The sequence below is a fragment of the Vanessa atalanta genome, chromosome 20 (assembly GCF_905147765.1).
Source record: "Vanessa atalanta chromosome 20, ilVanAtal1.2, whole genome shotgun sequence".
NCBI classification, from domain to species: Eukaryota; Metazoa; Arthropoda; class Insecta; order Lepidoptera; family Nymphalidae; genus Vanessa; species Vanessa atalanta.
Window position 1 is genome coordinate 5526799 of NC_061890.1, and position 22942 is coordinate 5549740.

The 22942-nt window shown below is 31.5% G+C and overlaps 2 protein-coding genes across 3 annotated transcripts in view; one reads left to right on the top strand and one right to left on the bottom strand.

Moving 5' to 3' along the window:
* Positions 1-18133, bottom strand: part of LOC125071813 (methyl-CpG-binding domain protein 4-like) — a 33559-nt gene extending 15426 nt beyond the window's left edge. The window contains exon 1 of the mRNA XM_047682207.1: positions 18000-18133. The gene's annotated coding sequence lies outside the window, so the exon portion shown is untranslated. The remainder of the gene's footprint in view (positions 1-17999) is intronic.
* The window catches only part of LOC125071812 (calcium release-activated calcium channel protein 1-like), a 60076-nt gene that overhangs the window by 10192 nt on the left and 26942 nt on the right, over positions 1-22942 (top strand). Inside the window, exons 1-2 of one of the 2 annotated variants that reach the window (XM_047682205.1) lie at positions 13004-13014; positions 19789-19855. In XM_047682205.1, the coding sequence (XP_047538161.1) occupies positions 19808-19855 (48 nt within the window). In that variant the 5' untranslated portion in view covers positions 13004-13014; positions 19789-19807. Of the gene's footprint in view, positions 1-13003; positions 13015-19788; positions 19856-22942 lie in introns of those variants that run through there. The other variant, XM_047682204.1, reaches the window with a different exon arrangement.

A 22942-nucleotide genomic window follows, 5' to 3' on the forward strand; every position in this document is an offset into this window, starting at 1 on the left:
AATAAATTAATGATCCGGAATGTTAGCTATTTTTGTGATATTTAAATTGAAACAAACCCGAATGACGGTTTACACATTAGTGTAAATCCTTTAGAAACTCGTTTATAAATTATCTATTTTATTTAAATTAAAGAAAAACAGCATCACGACTCATCGGAATGACGTCAAAGTGTACAAATTATATTCTTGCAATATAACAAGTTTTGATATAGAATATTTAATAGAAAATATTATTTTTATATCTATTAATAAATTATGTTATAAAAGCAAAAAAATATGTTAAAATCTAAGATACCGACGTGATCATGTAGAGATAGTGTATGTTAATAAAGTAACGAAAAATACTTGTTTGTAAGGCTTTGTACAGGCCCGACTGATTGAGCACTATCCATTTATCCCACATTCTACCGCCAAACAGCAATACTTAGTCAGTCCAGCCAGCCAGTGTGAATAAGGCAGGCAGGCAAGAAACATAACATCGTAGTTCCTGAGGCGCATTGACGCTGTAAAGAATAATATTTCTTACTGAGCCAACGCCTATTGGTATTGGAAACTGGTTAGCATCAGTGACCTTTATAAATTATCCCTCAGGGCGTAAAATCAAAAGGTAGACCCAATTTTTTGAAGTGATAACTTCTTATGTGCGGGTAAACTGCTTCGTTACGTAACGCGTTACGGCGCCAGTCTGTCTGGCTTCCGTTCCTCGTACGCATACGGCAGACTCCTACTCTCTCACTCTAACCCACTTTTCTCTAGTTAAACAATTTCAGTTTACGTTATCACCTCTATTATGAATGAAAACGAAACCCTTTTTAAATATTTTGCAATAAAATACAAACATATTTTTATCTTATTAAGCGCATTGGCGATGTTATGCCAATATCTATGAATAGGAGTGACTATTTACCATTACTTAGCACGTTTGCTTCTTTCGAGCTTGCTTCATAAAAAATATGTCTATTTTATTCGCGTACTCTTTTTATAGTTGTTTGCGCAAGCTGTAATAAATTACTTCTTGCGGTAAGTATTACTTTTGACATGTAACAATTCGATTTAGAAGTGAATAGTTATAGAGCCAAAACAAATGACTTTAATTCCTAACAAAAATTATATTATAGCAAAGAGAAAAATATTGAATCGTTTAAATTTCAAATTTATTCCATTGAATGTTTTGAAATATGAATAAAAAAGTTGTTCGAACAAAAATTAGCCTGAGCAACGAAAAATCTTATACTACGTCAACATTAAACCCTAACAGAGTAGGAAAGGATAGTTTCAAAAAAATGTTTTACAATAATATTCAAATGTGAACAAGCTCTACAAGCTTGATAATATTTTTACTTACGTACCGCATAAAAAACATTCTAGATCGATAAACTGAGGACGATCATAATGTGTAGGTGAATTATCCGCAAGAAAAAGTAAAATTTAAGACGATCGACTTCCTGAATAAAAAGGATTCCTTAATTTTAAGAAAGATTAAGCTCATGGAAAATCATTTTCGATAATTTATAGTTAAGCTTTAATAAACCACCCCAACAAAATATATATAAATAAGCCTGCTCAGTTCACATATATTTTGAAATATATGTGAACCATTTATATATATAATGTCTGGTCCATTGGTATATAGCACTGTGTTTTCGACACGGACACAAAAGTAATTCGGGTTGTAATTATCTTACCGCGATGAGCAATGGAAATGGCATGTATTTACGATGTACTCAACACATTTGCGTCAACACTCATTTTTTATGATAGAGGTAGGCGGACAGGCCATGGTAAGTAGTCATCACCGCCCAAAAACATTGGCGGTCTTATAAATGTTAAACAATCCTCATATAACAAATGCGCCACCGACCTTTATAACTACGATGTGATGTCCCTTGTACCGGTTGTTATAATAGCTCACTCATCCTTTAAACCAGAACACAACAATACTAAATATTGCTGTTTGGCCGTAGAATATATTATAACCTACCCAGATGGGCTTGCACAAATCACTAACACCAAGTAACGTACACGAAATATTCACGAAGCCATGTTTCCCAAGATTTCCTTCCGCCTAATTTATAAAGCGTTCTACGAAATTAACAATTCTCCGAATTCACGAATTTTCAATAAACAAATCCCTTTTATATTTTATTGTCAAATTCTCATTTAAGTTGGCACTACTGTAATAATCACAATGACAACACCTTTATGATTTAACAATTTCATTAATAATTGTAACCTGTTCCGACGTCGATGAATAATATTAAGGTTTTACAAACATACACACAAATATTATAATATGACGATATATTAACATGCTCTCCACCAGCACTTACTGAGCTAAATATAAATACATTTTACTCCACGCCGCATTTTTACAAGCTTTAAACAAAAGCTTCCATTCCTGTTATTATATATAATTGCTTCGTTGGTTAAGTCACCAGACGCTAGCTTATAAGACTGCATCCCGACGTCCTGAGTTCAAGCCCCGGGGCAGGATACTAAAAATTACTGGGTTTTGCTAACTAGAAATTTCAATAGAAATATAGTTTAGAGGCTAGCAATTATTACATAACTGCGCTTCGTAAAAAATGAGAAAGCGCTGCTCCTGCACCAGAACTGTCCACTCGCTTCGGATTTTCTTTTCGATCTTATATGAGTATGAAGGAACAAAGAGTGCACTTGTATTTGCATTTATGCCCGCGTACTGTGCTATGTCTTGCACAATTAGCTGATTCCCTCAAGGACGGCCGCCATGATCGAAACTACATCACCCCCTAGGACTACGTCACCACCGTCATGTGTTAGTCGAATTTTGCAACTGAATTTGAAATTATTTCCACCAAATACTGTTAATATTCTAAGCATTTTCAGCTTTAGTTCAAAATGACCTACAGATAAAATCTTTTTTATCTGTAAGTTATTTCTCGGACTTTCTTTTGTTTTATCTTCGAGACAGCTGTTCCAAAACGTACTGTTGATCGTTAATTGCTTATGGAAGGAAATTGCTTAAATACCTACATTGTATATACCTACTCGTATTTAGATATAAACGACTATCACGTGTGGTGATCGACTGATACATTTTTCCAAATTTCTTAAGTGTAAAAAATTAATACTAAGAATAAATTCATGAAAGCAAACTTTTATATAATTCTTTCTTATGATGTAGGTAGGCGGACCATAAACATTGAGGTTGTAAGAATATTAAAAACTGCTTTTATCGCCTTTGGAGCTAAAATGATATGTTCACTGTGCCTGTAGTTACACTGGCCCACTCTCCCTTTAAGCCGGAACACAACAATACTGATACTAACAATATTGCTGATTGGCGGTACTACTACCTACTACCCAATCATTATATTGTGCATGCAACATGATGTTGACCATTAAGGAGTTGCTCCGTCTGGAGTTGTCAGTTCATGCTTACGATAAAAATGCTTCATAATCCGAACTGAATGTAAAACATGTAAGAGTTCAATCCTGTAGGTTAAGAATAAGTGGTTCTTACTAAGTTTGTACAATTTGACCTTACCAAACAAACATTGCAAGTTTAAAAATCTTGTAAAAAGGGTTACTGTAATGTAAAATATATTGATAAAATAATATCTATAATTAAAATTCGGTTGTCGTACTTTGTACCCGTAATAATAGCACGCTTTTTGGAAAATTTATATATGTCGGAGAAGCAGGATGCCGAACAGTTGGGTTCGGGGATTGATCCGACATTTGTAAGACTATGTGGGCGTGCAATGGAGATATTCATAAAATAAAACGTATTTAATATCGTCTAATCACTGTATACATTGATTCAATAATCGTACACCACAATAATATCAAAGGATTACAGTAATTCATCTCGATTAAGAGCAAATGGGTTTGCAAGCAACCATCGCATTCGAGAAGCTTGTCAAAACATAACGACTCGCGTTGCCATGACACTTACAACTCCATTCGGGGTGACCCGCTCTTATAAGTAAATCAGCCATCAAACATTATTGCCAACTATTCGATTCATTAATTATCCAAATCAACAACTAAAGTAACCACGCTCCGATATATATATTTTTGTGTTATGAAATCAAGTATTAAATGAATAAATAGGTATAATGAATAAGGCAGTTCAAATAATAAAAAACAGTTTTGACGTTATTGACCAATAAATCAAAGTCTATGTGATACATTGGTCACACACACTAGTAAACATTGCTCTTAACAGATTTTTCGAAAAACCTTGCGACCTTGCTACCAATTGGAGTGCTGCCTCATTTCGATAAAATTAAAATCATCCAAATCCAAAATGTTTCTTTCAAATAATATGTAAAGTGAATCGGCCAAAAATAAATTTATTACTAGTTGCTTATTCTGACTTCGTGCGGTTTTAATTTACATAGTTATTTCTCGTATTTTATTTCCCTTCTTAATGAATGCTAATATTAAAAATAATAATTTATATTCCAAATTTTAGTTTTAATAAGTCATTAGTTTTAAATGTGCTGTGATCGTCAGACAGGACAAACGATTTTATAAATATAGGTAACAATTTGTCGTCCGCGGCTTTGCTCGCGTTTTAGGGGTGGCTGTAAGAATGGATAGGCATAAAAAGTAGTTGGAGATGTAATTTCTTACAGTTCAATCTTGCTTCATCAAATTAGGTTGAGTGGTATAGCCGTAAAAGTACAATAGACGAACAGACAGGCAGAATTACTTTTTTTTCATTTATATTATTAGTATAGAACAGAATTAAAGTATGAGTTATGACTTAACGACCTCCCCTCCCTTTCTTGCAACTATAGTCATCCTTTAAAATATCATTTGATATTAGCGGCAGCAGCAGGCAAATCATTGTTAATAGCAGTCTCGCTATAAAATGTTGTGTTGCATATTTTTGCAATAGGTACATGATATTGAATGTTTTCATAATTTTCATTGTTTACTATTACTGCAGGTAATATTGATAACATGTTTTATAATAAGAATAGTTTGTTTGTTTGTATACGCTAATCTCAGGTTTTACAATCAAATGTCATTACAAAGTCCATTGATTAAGAACTAGTTTTACCGTGCCTTAGCCCACGCTTTTTTGCAGGTCTTAGGTACCTTTGTCGTTTACTATAAATATGTACTAAAATTCATGACACTCGGTTGAATAGTTAAGATGAGAAAGGGTGATAAACAAAGACCCAAGAAAACGGAGAGCAATTGAAGTGGTCAAACGTTATTGTTTTTTGTATTTTTGGCGCTGTAAGAAATATCAACCATTCCCTACATCGCTAATGCCACCAACCTTTGGAACTGGCTAACTCACCCTTCAAACAGGAATACACCAATACTGGGGACTGCTGTTTGGCGGTAGAATTTGTTTTTTGTCTGATGAGTGGGTGAGTGGTACCTACACAGACGAGTTTACATCAAATATTTATTTTATTTAATATTTAATTATAATGTTTGGTAATTGGTAATCTAGAGCGGATAATTCTGAATGAAGTTTTAAGCGACCAAACAAGTGGTGATGACAGCTTTATTAGGCACTGCGCACGAATAAAACAATTTGCTCTAAATTTGTTTGAGACGATATATTTTCTCTACTTTAAACTAGATATTAATATTATTAATGCACGAATACGCCTATGACCAGGCGATGTCAGACGAACATTACATATAAATAAATTGTTATCATACTAATATTATAGAGGTTAGTTTGTTTGATTGATTTTTCCCGACAGAAATTATATTTTTATATGTTGTAGATTTTTTTAACTTCGTTTCTAAGTATGATAGATGCATGATATGCAAAGATAAAAATGTCTACAGAAAAGTAGGCGATAACCATATTTTATAAATAAGGGTCAGTAAGTTTTTTTTTTATATTTAAATAAACTCTTGAAAAGACATTATGAGGTTTTAGTACCGTACAAGCGAATATACCGGCCAGCAAATGTTGATGGCTCATTGGTTACAAATTCCTTGCGTACAAGCGAATATACCGGCCAGGAAATGTTGTTGGCTCATTGTGTACAAAATCCTTATTACGCCATATCAATTCTTCCAAATGTCAATCCAAGACTAATTGGTTTGATTAAAACAGACCGCCACTAATAAATGTTTACGGTTAAATGTGGTGAACTTTTTAAAATAATTTAATTTACAAAATTAAATGCAGTTAGCAGTTGTTGAGCCGAGATGGCCCAGTGGTTAGACCGTTTGCGTCTTGATCGATGATACAGGTTTAAGTCCAGGCGGTTATTGCCCGTGCTATACCACTGAATCGTCATGCATTTATTTAGTATAAATGCATTAATCTCTGGGCACGGCGGTGGCATAAGCTCCAAATCTTCTTCTCAAAAGTAGAGGCAGCCCATCAGTGAGAACTTTACAAGTTATTACTCATTTTATTTACTTAGGTCAGCTAAACGATGAATAAAATTGATTGATCTTTAATAGCTTTAAGTGTGTCTACTTTAAAAAAAATGTCAAATGCATCTTTGTGGTAGCCAAACTCTACTTTGAGCAATAGGCGGAGTGCGGAAATAAAAGTTGCTTGCCAGCGGCACTTTAAGAACGAATCGCGGGGAGAAAGTCGTGAAGGGAAGGGACACATTCTCAATAATTCGGTAAGGCGAGGTTTAACTAACACATACATAATTTAATGTATACATACATATTAAATGAAGATGTGAGTTCTCTTTTTGTAATAATATGATTTTTATATTCATATTAAATGGATAGATTACTTAAAATGAAGTCACTCCACAATAAACCTTGTATTGTCATCCGTATGAAGCTTGTGCGATAGTTATTACACCTAACATATTTTGTGTATATAGTTTTCAAAAGACACAAAAGTGCGTACATTTTCGAATTGGCCTAGTTTTTTTTCTAATAATTATATATTTTTATATTCTCAATAGAATTTGATGTCTTTTTTGTTTCGGTTTATTAATAATAATACTAATAGCCCTTTATTCCGAACATTTACAGTTATTTGTGTATGAATAGTTGTGTTGTTATTATAAAAAATAACCCTCAGTTCGGTGTGTCTTTTGACATAGGCCTCCTCCAACTGCTTCCATTGTCTTTGCACTTTGCCTGTTGCTACTCCAGTCCAGTAAGGTCCCAAGGCTAAGCAACAATGGAATTAGTGCTCTTTAACTATATTTAAAGCATACATCCAGGCAAATTTTCGAAGATGGTTTTTCTTTAAGAAATATATTTGGGTATGTACCCATGTCAGATTACATACTGAACTGAGGTCGAAGTTTTTAACCATCAATTGACCGAATAAGTGAAGGTTTTGATGTGTAATATTTTATCAATTTTGCAACGTCTATAAAAAAAAACCTTGATACGTCATAGTGATACGGAGAAGATAATGTGGGCGGAAAAACAATCTTTTACGAATATAATAACTCGAAGACTCTTAAACAAAAACTCAAACAAAAAGTAGCCAAAGTTATTATTTGTTTTTGCAACTATGTATTAAAGTGCAATAATAAAAAGGTCATTTTTAAAATTATAATTACTGTTTATTTACTCGTAGTACTGAGATGTCTTAACGACCAGTCTTTACTAAATATTATATTTTTGGAGCGTCAAGTCTGGCTAGTTTGTTCGTGGAACCTGTCGGCCTTTCAACGATTATTTTTGTTAATAAATGTTAGGGTCGCTATTTATAACGTATTTTATCTTCCACCACTAACTTGAGCACCATAACCAAAACATATTTTTGGGGCTTTAAAATCTTTTTTAAGTAGGCTGTTATGAGCAATGTTGGATTGTCATGTCTTCGGTTCTATAGATACAATATGTAGATACTACCATAAAAAAACGTATTTATACAATTAAAAACCTGTACATATATCAACGAATACCACTTCCACGCCATTTGTTATCTTTTAATTCTTGTGTTGTGTTCACACAGCAGACAATAGTAAAACATGAGTCAAATTTGCCTTACAGGACAGCGAAATGGTTAATGATTATTTTATTTTAAAATTGATTAAAGAGAAAAAGTTAATTTATTTTTAATTTTTATGACTTAAGTAGACGGACAAGCAAATGGGCCACCTGATGGTAAGTGGTCACCACCGCCTATAGACAATGGCGCTTTAAGAATTATTAACCATTCCTTACATCTCCAATGCGCCACCAACCTTGGGAACTAAGATGTTGTGGCCCTTGTGCGTATAGTTACAGTTGCTGTTTGGCGGTAGAATATTTGATGAGTGGGTGGTACCTGCCGATTTTATTACAGAACCGTTTACCTTGCTCTAGGAAGTATGTATTGACTTTACGGAACAGCAAGCAATACAGTAATACGCATGTGTCAAAAGAAATTCTGGTACGTTTATGTTCCACTTTAATGTTAAAGCTACATGTTGACCCAACACCAAATTCTTTACGCTAGTTAAAAATGTGTTATGAGTTTATTTAACTGTTATATATCAGCAGTGCAGCAAGAACTCACTTCGTATTTCCCTCGTGAAATATTGAAAACAGAACTACGGTTACACGCTATCAATATAGCGTTATTCGCAATTAGCAATTATTCGCGTACCAATGTACGCGAATAATTTAAATGATATGAATGAATGAATGAGTTTCGAGTTCATTCTAACAGAATAGCTTCACGGGAACCGTGAATTGATATTTTCAAAAACTACACTTTTGGACATTTGTATCAATAATTGTATACCTCGATTAATCTGTGTAATAAATATTCAATATACACACTTATTACTTGGATAGTACTTTAATTTATAAGTTACTAATAGATCATAGAAAAAATAGCCTAAGGGCGGCCTGTCACCGGGAGCATTCGGCTTTATTGTAAAAGTCCCGATTCGAGCATTACATAATTAATAGAAAATAAATTAGCATAACGGTGCTCAACATGTAATGAATAATGATACAATTTGTAACATTACATCAGTTAGAGAGAATAATCGAACATTACTGTGTAAAACAACTTTAGCGTAGTGTAGTGTGTGTGTAGCGAGCGATGCTGTACAAAAATAATTACCTTTGTATGTCAGTCGTAAATGATGGCAACTCACTTACGGTGATACGCCATTTTGATCCGTGTATCCCATACATTTTGCAATTATTATAGTCAAAGTCGCTTATCACATTGCATTTCACAAATGTGATCTTTGTGGTAGGTTTCGAATTTATTCTTACATCTACTGTAATGTAGTGCTCAATCGGACGACAAATCTCAGGACGGTCTCTCACAACTAGTACTAGTATGTAACGTATCACTATTGTATTTATTTTTTAATTACATTGGCGGCAGCCGCGCATGTTGTCACCACTGTCTATATACGTAAGCACCGTATGAAACTTCTAACCATTTCTCACATAAAGAATGCGCCACCAACTTTAAAAACTGAGTTTTTATGACCCTTGTGCCTGTAGTTACACTGTCTCAAACAATCTTCCAACTAGAATAATACTAAATGTTGTTCTATGTGTGTGTTGTACCTCAAAGCCCTACAAAAAAATATATATTTGAAGACAATTTTGACCATTAGTTTTGTTTGATCGTCTTGAAGAGTCCTAACAGTGAATTGAACTCTATAATTCATAGATGATACATCATTCATTTAAATATGGTTAAGGATGACAGACAGAAAAAAAAACTATTATAAACATCAAAAGTACAGTAGGCTTTGGTTTACTGAAAAATATGCACAAGTACGTAGTAATACAATTGGCGGCATAAGGCCTTTATTTTGAAATAAGATTAACAATTCTATTAAGATTCTATTACGTCTAGGTAAAATCGTATTTTAATACGAAAACAATTTTATTTATAATTAAAAGACTGAATTATTTCAACTGAATGATATAATTAACATAACATCTGTATATTTATAGAATGACATCATGACATAAATAACAAGTTTATTTAATAACTAAGTATGAATTGGCTTTGATAAAAAAAAAAAAATAATCATCACTTCAAATTTCCTCAAGATGTTCTGTGAATTCCAAACATAAACTAGAATGCTATAAATTAAATGGTGCTTGAGCGAATTTGATACATGAATTTGTTTTATATCGTCTTTATAAATTGAACTGGTGTATAATACAAATCCACTATGATTAGTGGAGCTATTCTGTAATAATAAACTCGAAACTCACCTCAGAACACGATAGTCAATTATGAGAAATTGATTGCAACAATACCTTCAATAATTACATCATTTAAAGACACCTGAATTAAAATAACGTATCACCGTAGGTCAGTATTCAACATTTCATAAGTGAAACACGGAGGTCTTACGGAGTCGGACAGGTGACGTCTCTATTCCTTTATCAGAGTTGCATTATTACGCGTTTATTTATTTTAACACGACTTTATTGTGGCCAAGAATATTCTGTTTTAACACGACTCCCATAATAAAACATAATTTTACAATAAATTATTATTAAGCTCTATTTAATGTCCGGTTACTTTATCTAAGAAACAATTCGTTTTTATAGCGGATAGTGGAATGGAATACTTAATTATACATAATTTAAGAGCGTCTCTATAAAAACGTTTCGTAAATTATAAACTTATAAGAATTACTTCAACGGATTGTTTCGCAACTTATAAACGATCAATTACTGCTGTACATTAACGATGTATTTATTGTAGAAACGGGGTATGAGAAGACTTCGCTGAATGCCTTAGTTTTTTATGGAGCTTTATGCCTGGGTAAATACCACCAGTGGGTGGTATAAATTATTTCACGGCAAGATATCTATTTAAAAATTATTACCCGACACAAAAAAATATCCTAAGGGTATACTGATCAGGGTATAAGCTAAGACTAAGCTTAGTTTATTTAAAACCTTCCAACCTTTTTGAATTCGATGCGTTTAAAAATAACTCTAAGAGCAGAACTTAAAGACTTATTTTAAATAAAGTAATTATATTAAAACCGATCAGACATAGCGGAATCCAAAAGCCGGGTTTTAAAGGTTGTTTCGAATTAGCGAATCGTTTAACTATAAAATCATTTCAATTGTAATTTATCGAGCTTGAATTGGCCTTTTATTTTGGATAGAATTAGACAATGTATGCACATCTACGGGTCAATGTTGTCAGTCGTAACGTAAAATATATCGTAAAGTAGATTACAAAATCATTTGAGTAATATAACTTGGTTACATAAATTAGTAGCTAACTAATTAATAGTTTACGGTTTTTAAATTAATTAATAAACAAAACAAAGTATTTGTAATATATGTACAGTTGTACAATTGTCCTACAGTTCAAGAACAAACAATGGAACTACAAAAATTTATTTTTGGATGGAATTTGTATCCCTACGTACATGATACTAGTTTTCAGCTTTCATACGCGTGATTTTTTTTTTAAATACACGTGTAGGTTATTTTAAAAAGCAGCCATGTCCTTTCTAGAGGTTCAAGCTGACTTCGTACAAAATTTCATCATAATCGGTTCAGTGGTTTAGCCGTGAAAGCGTAACAGATAGATTTACTTTCGTATTTATAATATTGAACATAAAGCTGAAGAGTTTGTTTATTTGAACACGCTAATGTAAGAACCTGTTAGTCCCGATAAAAAAAATGGCCGCATCTTGCTATAATCCACGAGACAGAATTGTAATGTTTCACGCAGGTGATACCGCTCGGTACAGCCATCATTAGTATTAACTGTCGCTAATAATAATTGCCGGCTTTTTTAATTCGACCAATACAAATATATGGATATTTGATAGACATTTGTTTAAAAAATTATTGATAGCCTCTAACTGTTATAATTGTAATGAGAAAAGTATCCGGCTAACTTAGCTTAACCTTGCGATTGAAGTATTTTATAAAATACTGTTTATGCTGGATTAATGCAAGTCCGGTAATCATTATTGGTGGAGGTGTTGCATCTAGCGTATCTGATGCTGGAATAACGTACAAGATAAGTGCAATTAAATTCAACTCCTCTTCTTCCATCCTGCTCTTGTTGTTTACACGTCTAATGCGTCGACTACGAGCGTGCTCGAACGCGTTTAAGAGCAGAACAACCAACCAATCAACGGCGAATAGTACTAAATACTCTACTCTCTATTGAGTAATTCACGGCGAGCTCGTACCGACATATTTACTTCATTCATTATTAGATATCTATCATAATACACCTGCAGCTAAGAGTCGAATCGGATACGTGTGAAAAGTCTTATTAAAGGGGTAATCTTATGACATCATATTCTAGACAGATACATTATGGACAGGACATATATACTAATCTATTTTAGACAATGGAGAATTTATTGCTAAACATGCTAGCCATGAGTCTGTCGGAACGCCGTACGCATTCAGTTGAAGTCTAAACGGCTCTATTTTATTGTACGAGCAAGTACACCGCATACTAGATTTAATTTCAATATCTATTAATAAAATTATTAATATTAGCAAATGTATATAGGTCACGAGATCTTTCTAAGTTAAAAATCACTGGAAAATCGGACACAAACTCCACGAACTTTGGGAACGACGTGAAATCAAACTAACAAAATATATCAGACAATTTGTATAGATAAATAATATAATGTTCATATGCATTAAATAAATAATTAATAATTTATTATTTTTTATAGTGTCCAACTTAATTCCAACGACTTTGGCTATAAAAATTGGTAATTTGACAATAGAAAAGCACAATAATGACATATTCAACGCAAGGAGTCCCTAATTCATTACTCAACAATTGTATTTGAAGTAATAACCCACTGAACCAATTCCCGCTGGTTCTTTCGCCAGTTATTCTTAGGTCAGGGTACTTTTTTTTCAAAGTGGAGGTAGGTTTTTTTACTTTAACAATAGTAAGTGTAATTCTTCAATATTAAATGAAGCAGAATTGAGCATGAGTTCTTTAAGTGACAAGCGTTCTGAAAGAAATAACTTTAGCTTCAATATTTTTCGTAATTTTACTAGAAGATCAATTTAATGAGATTAAGGCGAGAGCGCGAAAAAGCACTTGTCTACTAGTACTATAAAGAGATAAAATTGGTTTGTTTATATTTAGATGTCCTAAAATTTTTTGCACTGGTAGAAACCTACATTAATCCTGAGTGCTATTAGGTAAACAAAATATTTATAAATATATAATTTTTATTAATCAATGCAATCGTGCAAAACCGTAGCGGGTCGTTAGTATAATACATAACCATAAGGTTACGATTACTAATTTCTTTATATAAGAGTCTTGAGATTCACTCGGAGATCTATCATATGATTACGGATAATTGCAGGTATAATTATTAAAATGGGACTTCCCAGATGAGACGGATGGACTTGATAAGAAACAATTTACATCCAAGCTATTTATCAAACTAATGTTATAAAAGTAATTTTCGTTTGTTTGTTTTTATTTTGGGTTAAGGCAAAAAGCACTAATCACATTGATATGGACCTTTCGCATTTCGTAATACAAGACGCGAATTTTAATCATTAATCCATTCGTTCCTTGGTGACAAATTGACGGTAAAAATGTTCCGAATCACGCTGGAATATTTCAAGATATGCTGTGATAAATAATCTTTCAAATACATATTTTTTTATTTCCTCGGTTAACATTCGTAGTGCCCATCTTGTCAGCACTTTTCTGAATCCCAGTAAATCAGTAGAACTGGATTGAATGCTACCAAATGACATATTAAGAATCTCAATTTAACGTTTTATGGTTGGTCTGCTCTCCTTTCAAATCATTTGGTTTTAACCTTTTTAATATTTACTAACGTAACGGAGGTTTAAGGTCGCCCAGAACGCAGACATTTATAGCTCGACCTACCTCATTTAAATTCAGCAATCCGTAAAGCGACCGTAGAATAGGGTAAAGTATCATCCTCCAGTGTCTGGTGAATGTCCAAAAAGGTTTAACTTAAATATCCACGCGGACTCGGGACATATAGCTAGTGGAACATATGGATGTACATTATATTATTATAAATAACAACGGAAATATTAACACGTTTAAATCTTATGCTCGTGTTGCCGTCGAGAAGTTGTGATTTACATATCTTTACTATACAATTATTGCATCTTAACATACATTATAACAATGGGTTAGATATTTTTTAATGAATTACTTGTTAATTGTTGTTGAATTAGCTCCAAACCTTGTCTTCAAAAGGAGAGGAGACATTAGCCCAGCAGTGGGATATTTACAGACCGTTATTATTCTGCCACTTTATGTCATTTTTAAATTATACCTAATAATCGATGTCCTTCGAAAAAAAATAGCTATTTAAATTTACTCATTAAAAATGGAATCGTAAGAAAACCTGCACGTGTCGCATAAAATTCGGCCACATGTGTATCGCTAACCCCCATTAAAGTACAGTGGGGGCATAATCGCCAAATCTTTTCATCAAGCATAATATTTACCGGCTGTGCTCTCATTTGGATAATCCTAATATCAAACGCGAAATATTAAATATTTGTTTGAAAAAAATACAATATGTTAAAATGAGATGAAAAAAAAATCTTATTATGTACATAATTGGATTTGGCCCACGCTCACTAATTACTGGTGAAGTAATTATAAAGCCTTGTATTTCATTTTCTTTTTAATTCCGTCCCTATTATATAATCGATTCTTTGAAATAAGTTTCGTTTGAAATATTCATTTCACAGCATTGGGTCATGCCTTACAGTTAAATGGTAATCGGGGACACCGGTAATAGAAATGACATTAACACGAGGAAACGGCTAACGGCTTTAATTAGCGACTATTGTATGTGGGATGATGCGAAAAATGGCACGAACGTTAAGTTATCTACATATATAAAATATTAACGATTTGTTCATGTTTAACTTTTTTTTACGTATTTTAAACAAAGGTCAAAGGTTTAAGAGCCTTGAGCAACTGAGCCCGTTAGGGCAATCACAATAACCATTATACATATTTTCCCGCCTATTTCATGAGACATACTTTCTTATTTGTTGAGGTAAACACAATCCGTAAATCGTGTAAATTGGCTACCTGATGGCAACTGTTCTTTTTGCCTATACACTTAGACATAACACACGCTTAATCATCAATACAATGAAATTTTTATGTTATATCCCAATTTCCAGTTAATACAAAACAATTTACCGTCAAAGGAAAAACAAAATCTATGTCCTGTAATGTAGGGTTAGTTTAATCTTCGTCGTTGTTTTGTAGTGAATAATTGATGTCATATTATGTATTTATACTGAAATTATTTTGTAAAAACTTAAGTTAAATCTTATATCGATAATAAGATGTTGATTGATAATTTTTAATTAGCAACAAAGGTGTTGCCATGGCATTATTTCTCAACTATCATCAGGCTCATAATATAATCACAGTCCTTTACTTAAAGGCTAACTAAAACAAGTCAAGCAATGGCCTTACTATGAGCAACTAAAGGTGCAATCAGATCGTTGCTATTTCTATTAATTTACAAATTCATTCAAAGTCATTCATAATAACAAAAATACTAAAAAAATTATCTAATCAGAGAACCTTTCCAATAAAGTTCAATATCAGAGTAAATGTGTATCACCTTAAGCAGTTTCTTTAACCTCGCGCCCGCCTATATCATCATACCAGTCAAATGTTACCATTTCATTATATTCTTACCAGAATTGTTCAAGTGTAGGTACACCGCAATTAAATTTGAAAAATAAATAAAAAATTTACATGTTTTCCAGGAATGTTATAAACAAAACTAATTAAAGATCGTTAAAGTAGCGTAGGTCGTACAGTATGACCTATTAGAATTAACACCGACCCACGTGAGTAGGAGTAAGCTGGGTACGAACGGACCAATTACTCAGGGACGAGCTGCTAGTTTCATAGCTTAAATTCATAGGCAAAGTTACCCAGTAATTAACTCGCCATTCAAACTAGTCTCTCTCAATTGCTATGTAATACGCACATTCTAAAACTCAATAGGGCTTAATTAAATTCAAACTAATATTGTAATTTCCAAAGTCTTTGTTTGTTATTCATGTCAAAACTATTCAATCGATCGTCATTAAATTTGCTTACAAAATTTGTACGGAGGACATAACCTAACGCCTACAAGCCTCCACCCCCTGACACGGGAAGCAACGGATGGAAGTTGGTCTCTTGTAGAGTCGGATTCATAGAGAAAGTAATTCACTAATAACTGTAGTGTATTTTAATCATTACTCTAAAAAGGTTTAAACCCAATAGAAACTACTACAATACAAATTTTATCTAAATATGTGTTCAAACCAAAATATAAAAATTTTATCAAACTAATATCGAAAACATCGACATGTTATATTATATGTATTTATGACAAGTGCCTGTCAGTTTACTGCTGGTGTTGTCACTCACGGAAGATTCGACACACTTGCGGCATTCAAGAGGATTCTAGTTCAATTGTCACTGTTAGAAAGTAGTGCAGGGCCACTTTCGTCGACCCTTCCGTATTCATTTACAACTTCGACCTTATTACAGTGGAATAGTGTACATTTAAGCTAATCAAATACCAATAGCAGAAATGATTTTTATTACTATGATTATTTATGACTTTAATTACTAAAGATAAAGATATTTTTCTTATATTTCTTCCTATTAAAGTTTTATAATTTTTCTTTTAAATTATTGACTATTAAACTATAATATATCAGTACAGAATTGCATTTAAAGAAATCATAATTGTGTATTAAAATTATTAATTGTGTTTTATTTTAGATTTATAAAGTAGGTATTCTTACTTACGTGACCCACATATTATGGGTCTCCTAATGATATTACATCTGTAGTTCAAATCAAAAAATTTGAATATAGAAGTCATACCCATTTTAACTTTTTTTTATTTGATGCATTACTCATAATCATGTTACTTTAATCTATAAACCAACATACAATATATATGTACCATGTATAATAGTTGCACTCAATCAACTAAATAATATATGCAATTATTCTATTACAGGAAAAAACTTAAATGTTTAAATTTATCGCATTTTTAAAATCCACTTGAGATATTCCGAGGAATTTATTCCAATACACTTTTATTAGTAATTCTAATTTAAATAAATATATTCAACTTCATTTAATACATAAAAAATAGTAATTTATTAAAGGAATATATATTATAGATTATTTAAATTATATAAGGAATATATATTATAGATATTCTTAATAAACTTGTTAAGATTTCATTAAATTGAGTTAAATTTTTTACCTTAGCAAGGAATAAAAGCTGCCCATGAAAATACATTATAATAAAATAGAAAATTGTCTTAAAATAAATTTTGAAAATATAATTGCAATTCAACAACAAAATTCAACTATGTACCATTTTTGCCACTGTTCCACACGGTCATAAAAGTAGTTTTTTTTTATTTTCATTTGTATACTCATTTTTATATGTAAAGGCCTTATTGTTTATGATTCTTATGTAAATTTTAATATTAATATATCCGATTTATTATCTTTAATTATGAAAAAACATTCCTAGGGTTATTACCCATATACACCCATTATGAGTGAAGATTACCGACTCAATTGATAGTATAAATAAACCTAAATCAATAGTGAATCTCAGGTTATATATGATTAAGCCACACTTAGTTTTAAATGCATTATTTATATTTTATAATTTTACAAATTTGTAAAAGTACACTTGTAAAATTATATTATGCTAACATTACATGGTCACCTTCAGTTGCAGGAATATATTCTGAAACTTATATAGTTGTTGGATAATTTGCATTAGAATATATCATGCCATGATACTTTTTATAACAAAATTAATATTATACGGATAAACAGTTTTTTTCCACCATTAACGATATAAAATCCTCATTTGTATACCTAATTTTAAGGAATTCGTTTTGTAAGAAATTATAAGCATTATATTAAATATCGGCAAAATCACGATACATTTAACTGATTATAATATTTTCTGATCAAAATAAAGTAACCAAATGATTTTAAAAATGTTAGTTAACTAATAATAAAATCAAATTAAAAGTAAGAGACTTACAATTATATAGCAGATATTGAACCCATCAAACGAAATCTGGATGTTATATATTTCAAAAGTTATTTAGGACGAATAAAATGGTCAATGTTGATTTAAATAAACAACACGAAGCAAATGAAAATTCAAAATATAAAAATAGATCATTGTTAGACATTGACATTTGACTGTCAAATTATGACATTGTTATTTGTATCAAAAAGACATTACTCTTAATTGAAATCGAAGTACCAAAAGTCATATCCAAGAAATAAACATTCTATTAGGCATACTTAAAAATAATCAACATATTGGCATCAAAGATTCATTTACATTAAAAATATCAATTAGGGTTGCCATTCGTCGAGTTTTGGCTGGTCATGTTTAAATTTTTAAGGTCGCCGAACATCTGGTAAAGCGCAACACAAATCCAACCACTATGCCAGACGAATCTTTGTTACTTGCTAATCACGACATGCTCTCAGCGGATGGTTCAAAAAGAAAGTGCGCTATTGTGTGATTGATAAAAGTTCGGTCTTTAGTACTTTCAAATTCGACGCACCTTTATTACTAGGCATGAAATTTGGTTAATTAATTGTCACGACAATTGCTCTGGGCGTACTTATGATCAGCTTGATGATCATGTCCGAAAAAATATTAAGTAATATTTACATATCAGCCTGCTTTTGTTAGACGTTTTTATTTGGTTAATACCCGCTGTATTAAATAAGAGCGCAAGTGCAAGCGCTGTCTTTAAAGGGAATGCAATGTGAAATAAACTGATTTAGGTAAAATAACGTAGAAATTAGTAATTTATTTTGACTAATAAGAAAAATATCTGATGCTTTTAACAAAATCCGTCCTATTATCCACCTGACTCGTGTTTTAGGGTTTAGCTATCGATCAATCATAGACTCTTATTAAGACTTTTCATTCGTAATTAATATTATCACTTAAGTTATAGAACTTTTTATGGTACACTAACGCTCTTTCCACAACTGTACTTAGGCAATCATTTCGTAAACAAAGCGACATTGTTCATTTGTACCGATATTTTCGGGTCTATGTCTATATTGTTTAATGCATCTTGTCGAAAATATATTTTTTATATAATTTACCTCGCATTTGTTAAGTATTTTTATACCTGTCTTTTTGGCAAGATGGTCGGACCAATTTCCACCAATGTCTTTTATTGGATTTGACTATAATATGATATTAAATGTTATTTTTTAAGCATCAACAACAATCAAGACAAACACGACATTTTCATTATATGATAAGCTGTCTTTTTCTGTGTTTTACCGCTTTGTTTTTCTTCCTTAAATATACTAACACTTTGTAGTAAAAGTTTAAAGGCTTATAAATTTACCACGTCTTGTTTCAAGTATATTTCGATAGCTATTGTTTGCTCCTAATTAACTTTATTAAATTACATACATCTATTATATTTTTTTAAACTTATTTATATTTGATTCAGGTTTAAAAAACGTAATAATAAAATTTTATGTGTAATAAACATTTAAATTATATTCGAATTAAGGAACATCCGGGAAAAATTGTATATATGGCAACGCTACTCAAAACACAACAATTTACTATGAAACAACCCTTTTTATTTGTATCATAAATATTAATATTTTGTCGAATATTGTGCATAATCACTATTGTGTGCTGTTTTGGATCAACATCTACTTGTTAAGTAGACGATAATCGGCAAATGTTTGAACACAATCGTTATGATTCTATTTGTTATCTTTTAATCGACCTCTGTCATTGTGACAATATTTAAAAGTATTGTTTGTTTTTATTGCAGATAGAGCTGCTTTTCGACGATGATGCTAATATTTTACTTGGCAAAAATGTTGGAAATACCAGACAATGTAAGTACATTTAACAAATAATATGAAAATTATAACTGATATAATATACTGCAAAGAAATTGTCATTTTCTTTCATCCCTGACAGTATTACGTTATACTCGAATAGGTTCTCCTTAGTGGAAGGGGTATATTACCGAAAAATACGTATAGGTAAGTCAATAAACTTAAAAAAATAATTTCAAGTTTAAAAATGAATGCCATGATTTATATAATAAATTTAATCAACAGCAGAACATCATTTGACTATACAGAAATAAAGTCATTCTTATGTCTTCAATTGGAAAATATCCAAAACATGTGTTGAGAGCAATGAACTAAATATATTATGCCATTATCAATTTTATTGACTTGTAATAGAGTTTGTTTAAATATGTCGCTTAGGGTACGTTTTGAGTAACAAGTCTCCACTTGTGCCTTGACGTGTGGATTGTAGACTGTTGCTACTATTTTATATTGAACTAATTAGTATAACAACTAGTAGTTATTGGCTAAAACACTGCTATTGTTTTTCTTCATTTGTAGCTGTATAACATTTTTATATTTTTACTGAGACCATGGAAACGTAAACACAGCTGTTTCAATTAACACTTCCAAGTTAGTCATATATTTTTTTTACATTTATTTATATAATAACTACTACTTACAATTATATAATATCGTTAAAAATAAATAAATAAGGCATTCGGTTATATTTAAGGAATGACATCAAGAGCGCAATAAAAAAAAAATACCAATTAATATTTACGGAAACACGTATAAACTAATATGACGCATACTGGTTGACCTAACCATGCCTAATGGTTATTGCCGTTATCCCGGAAGAGCCTTAGTTATATCGATATTAGTCGATCTAGGTCGTTTAAAGTCGGCTACAGATAACAACTAACCAGCAGGTAAAATGTACCAAAGGAGACAATACTATCTTGTTCTTATTCAAACATTAACTCAAGCATTTACCGTATAATTAACTTTTTCTAGTAAACGTTAGTATTAAGGGTTGACGAGAATCACTTATTTTATTATTTCAGTATTATAGTCGCGATTTCATTATTTTGAATATCAAACGTGGAAAGATAATTTTCAGAAACAAATTTTGTTAGGTACATTTATTTTGTTGATAATCCGGGATGTATGGCATCGCGTTTTTTCAAATTCAGGGTTTCAGGTTCACCGTCCTTTTAAAAAATAATAATAACAGTCAACATTTAGTGTAAAAACAGACAGCTATTTTAATCTAATAGAAGATATAAATTTAAAAATCGAAAATAAAAAGCATTTTTTTTCCGCTGCATAGACAGCCATGCTTGGTGCGACATTTTTGTGAATTGTAATATATTTAAAATATTATATAACTAACACTATACATTGTAATTACAATATGTATTAGCATGTTTTCGGTTATCGCATTAAGAATATGTATAGTATTATACAATTTACAATATTTTAACAATGTCGAATGAATTATTGAATAATTATAAAAAATATACTCGTCGTGTATATTGGTCGATATTTTTTTTTTACATTTACTAAACCTTTGCAACAATCTAATCATCTCAGTATATATTATTTATATATTTTTATTTATTGTTTTTCATATTAAATGCAAAGAAGATTTTTTTTAAATATCTGTTTAATAAGAAGTATATGAAATACTTCGAATGCTATTTAACTGAGCTATTTTATGTTAAATATAATCGATATAATTATATCTACACTATGTTGTTATGTGTTGCGCGGACATATTTTTAAAAGGGTAAGGAAGTTAATTGTGCTATCCCAGCCCTGTGTTTAAGGTCAAGCTATGTACGTTCGATGTTGTATTTGTTCGTTACGCGAACGTTAGTCGTGCGCGCCGTTTCCTAATGATCAAATGTACACAACCATAACGTACGAAAGTGCATCATTACGTACCTTTAATAATTCGTTTTGAACAGGCAAACCATAATAACACGTGTACTTTAATGCTTCTTGAAACCGTATTGTGTTTCATTGTGATTATTGGACGTAGAACTAATTTAAAGATAAGTTGTAATGAAATAAGATCGTTTGCGTATTTCCTATGGGATGAACTAGGTAAGTAATTCTATTTATTAATAATTAAAATTAATTGTGAATACGTGCGTATTTTTTTTTAAATATACATTGTAAATAATGTATTTAATGTGTGGTATTTACATTGAGTTGTCTGTGGTCAATGCTAATTGCTAATGTTAAGATACTTATTTTGTTAAATGTTAGCTAAGAATATGTATGGTATTATCAACCTACCTGAAGCGATTTATATTCTAGGATTTTTGCTGTTAACAATACGAAATATACGCGTTTTTTCTGCCTCTAAAACGGAAGCAGTCTATATCCAAAATAAGATTCGAAGTGCAAGTAGGTGTGTGAAATGAATACTAATACTAACGCTGAACCACTACGATAACAATTCACAATTGTATATTTAATGATTGTCGTTTAAAAAGGTTTTTTTTTTGTGTATAAAGAGACATTCATTCATATACCGATCAAAGGTTAAAATAAAAATATATTTAGAAAACTCTGCTGTCTAATACTTTTAAAGTCAGTGGGAACTCGGACGATGTAATAGAACTAATGCGTATTTTTAGATGATACTGTATTGATGAATAAATAGGTTTCATTTCGTTTAACAAATCTGGAAGAGATCGCTGTTTTAGCGATAAGGCCGCCTCTTGTGCATCTTTCTTGAATGTGACTTGTATGTATTTATTGGTGCACAATAAAGAGTATTTTCAGTTGATTTGAAATCATAATATTCACGTATTCACACTATATTAAACTTTGAAAATACACAGTTCAACATTTTTGTGTTAAGACAATCCAGTCTTTGTCTTTTCTTATAAAAAAACTTGCTGCTTCTTGCTGGCTTTACCAGCGCGAAGTTTATAAAACACCAACTTACAACCCCTGTTTGCCCTCTTAGGGGTGGATTTTCGTAAATACCGTGGATATCTACACCCTATAAGGAACCTACCTACCAATTTCTTTTCGTGATTTCGTGATTAATCAGTGAGGGGTATTTCGCTTTTATATTTAAAAACATGAAAGAATTAGTCTTTATTT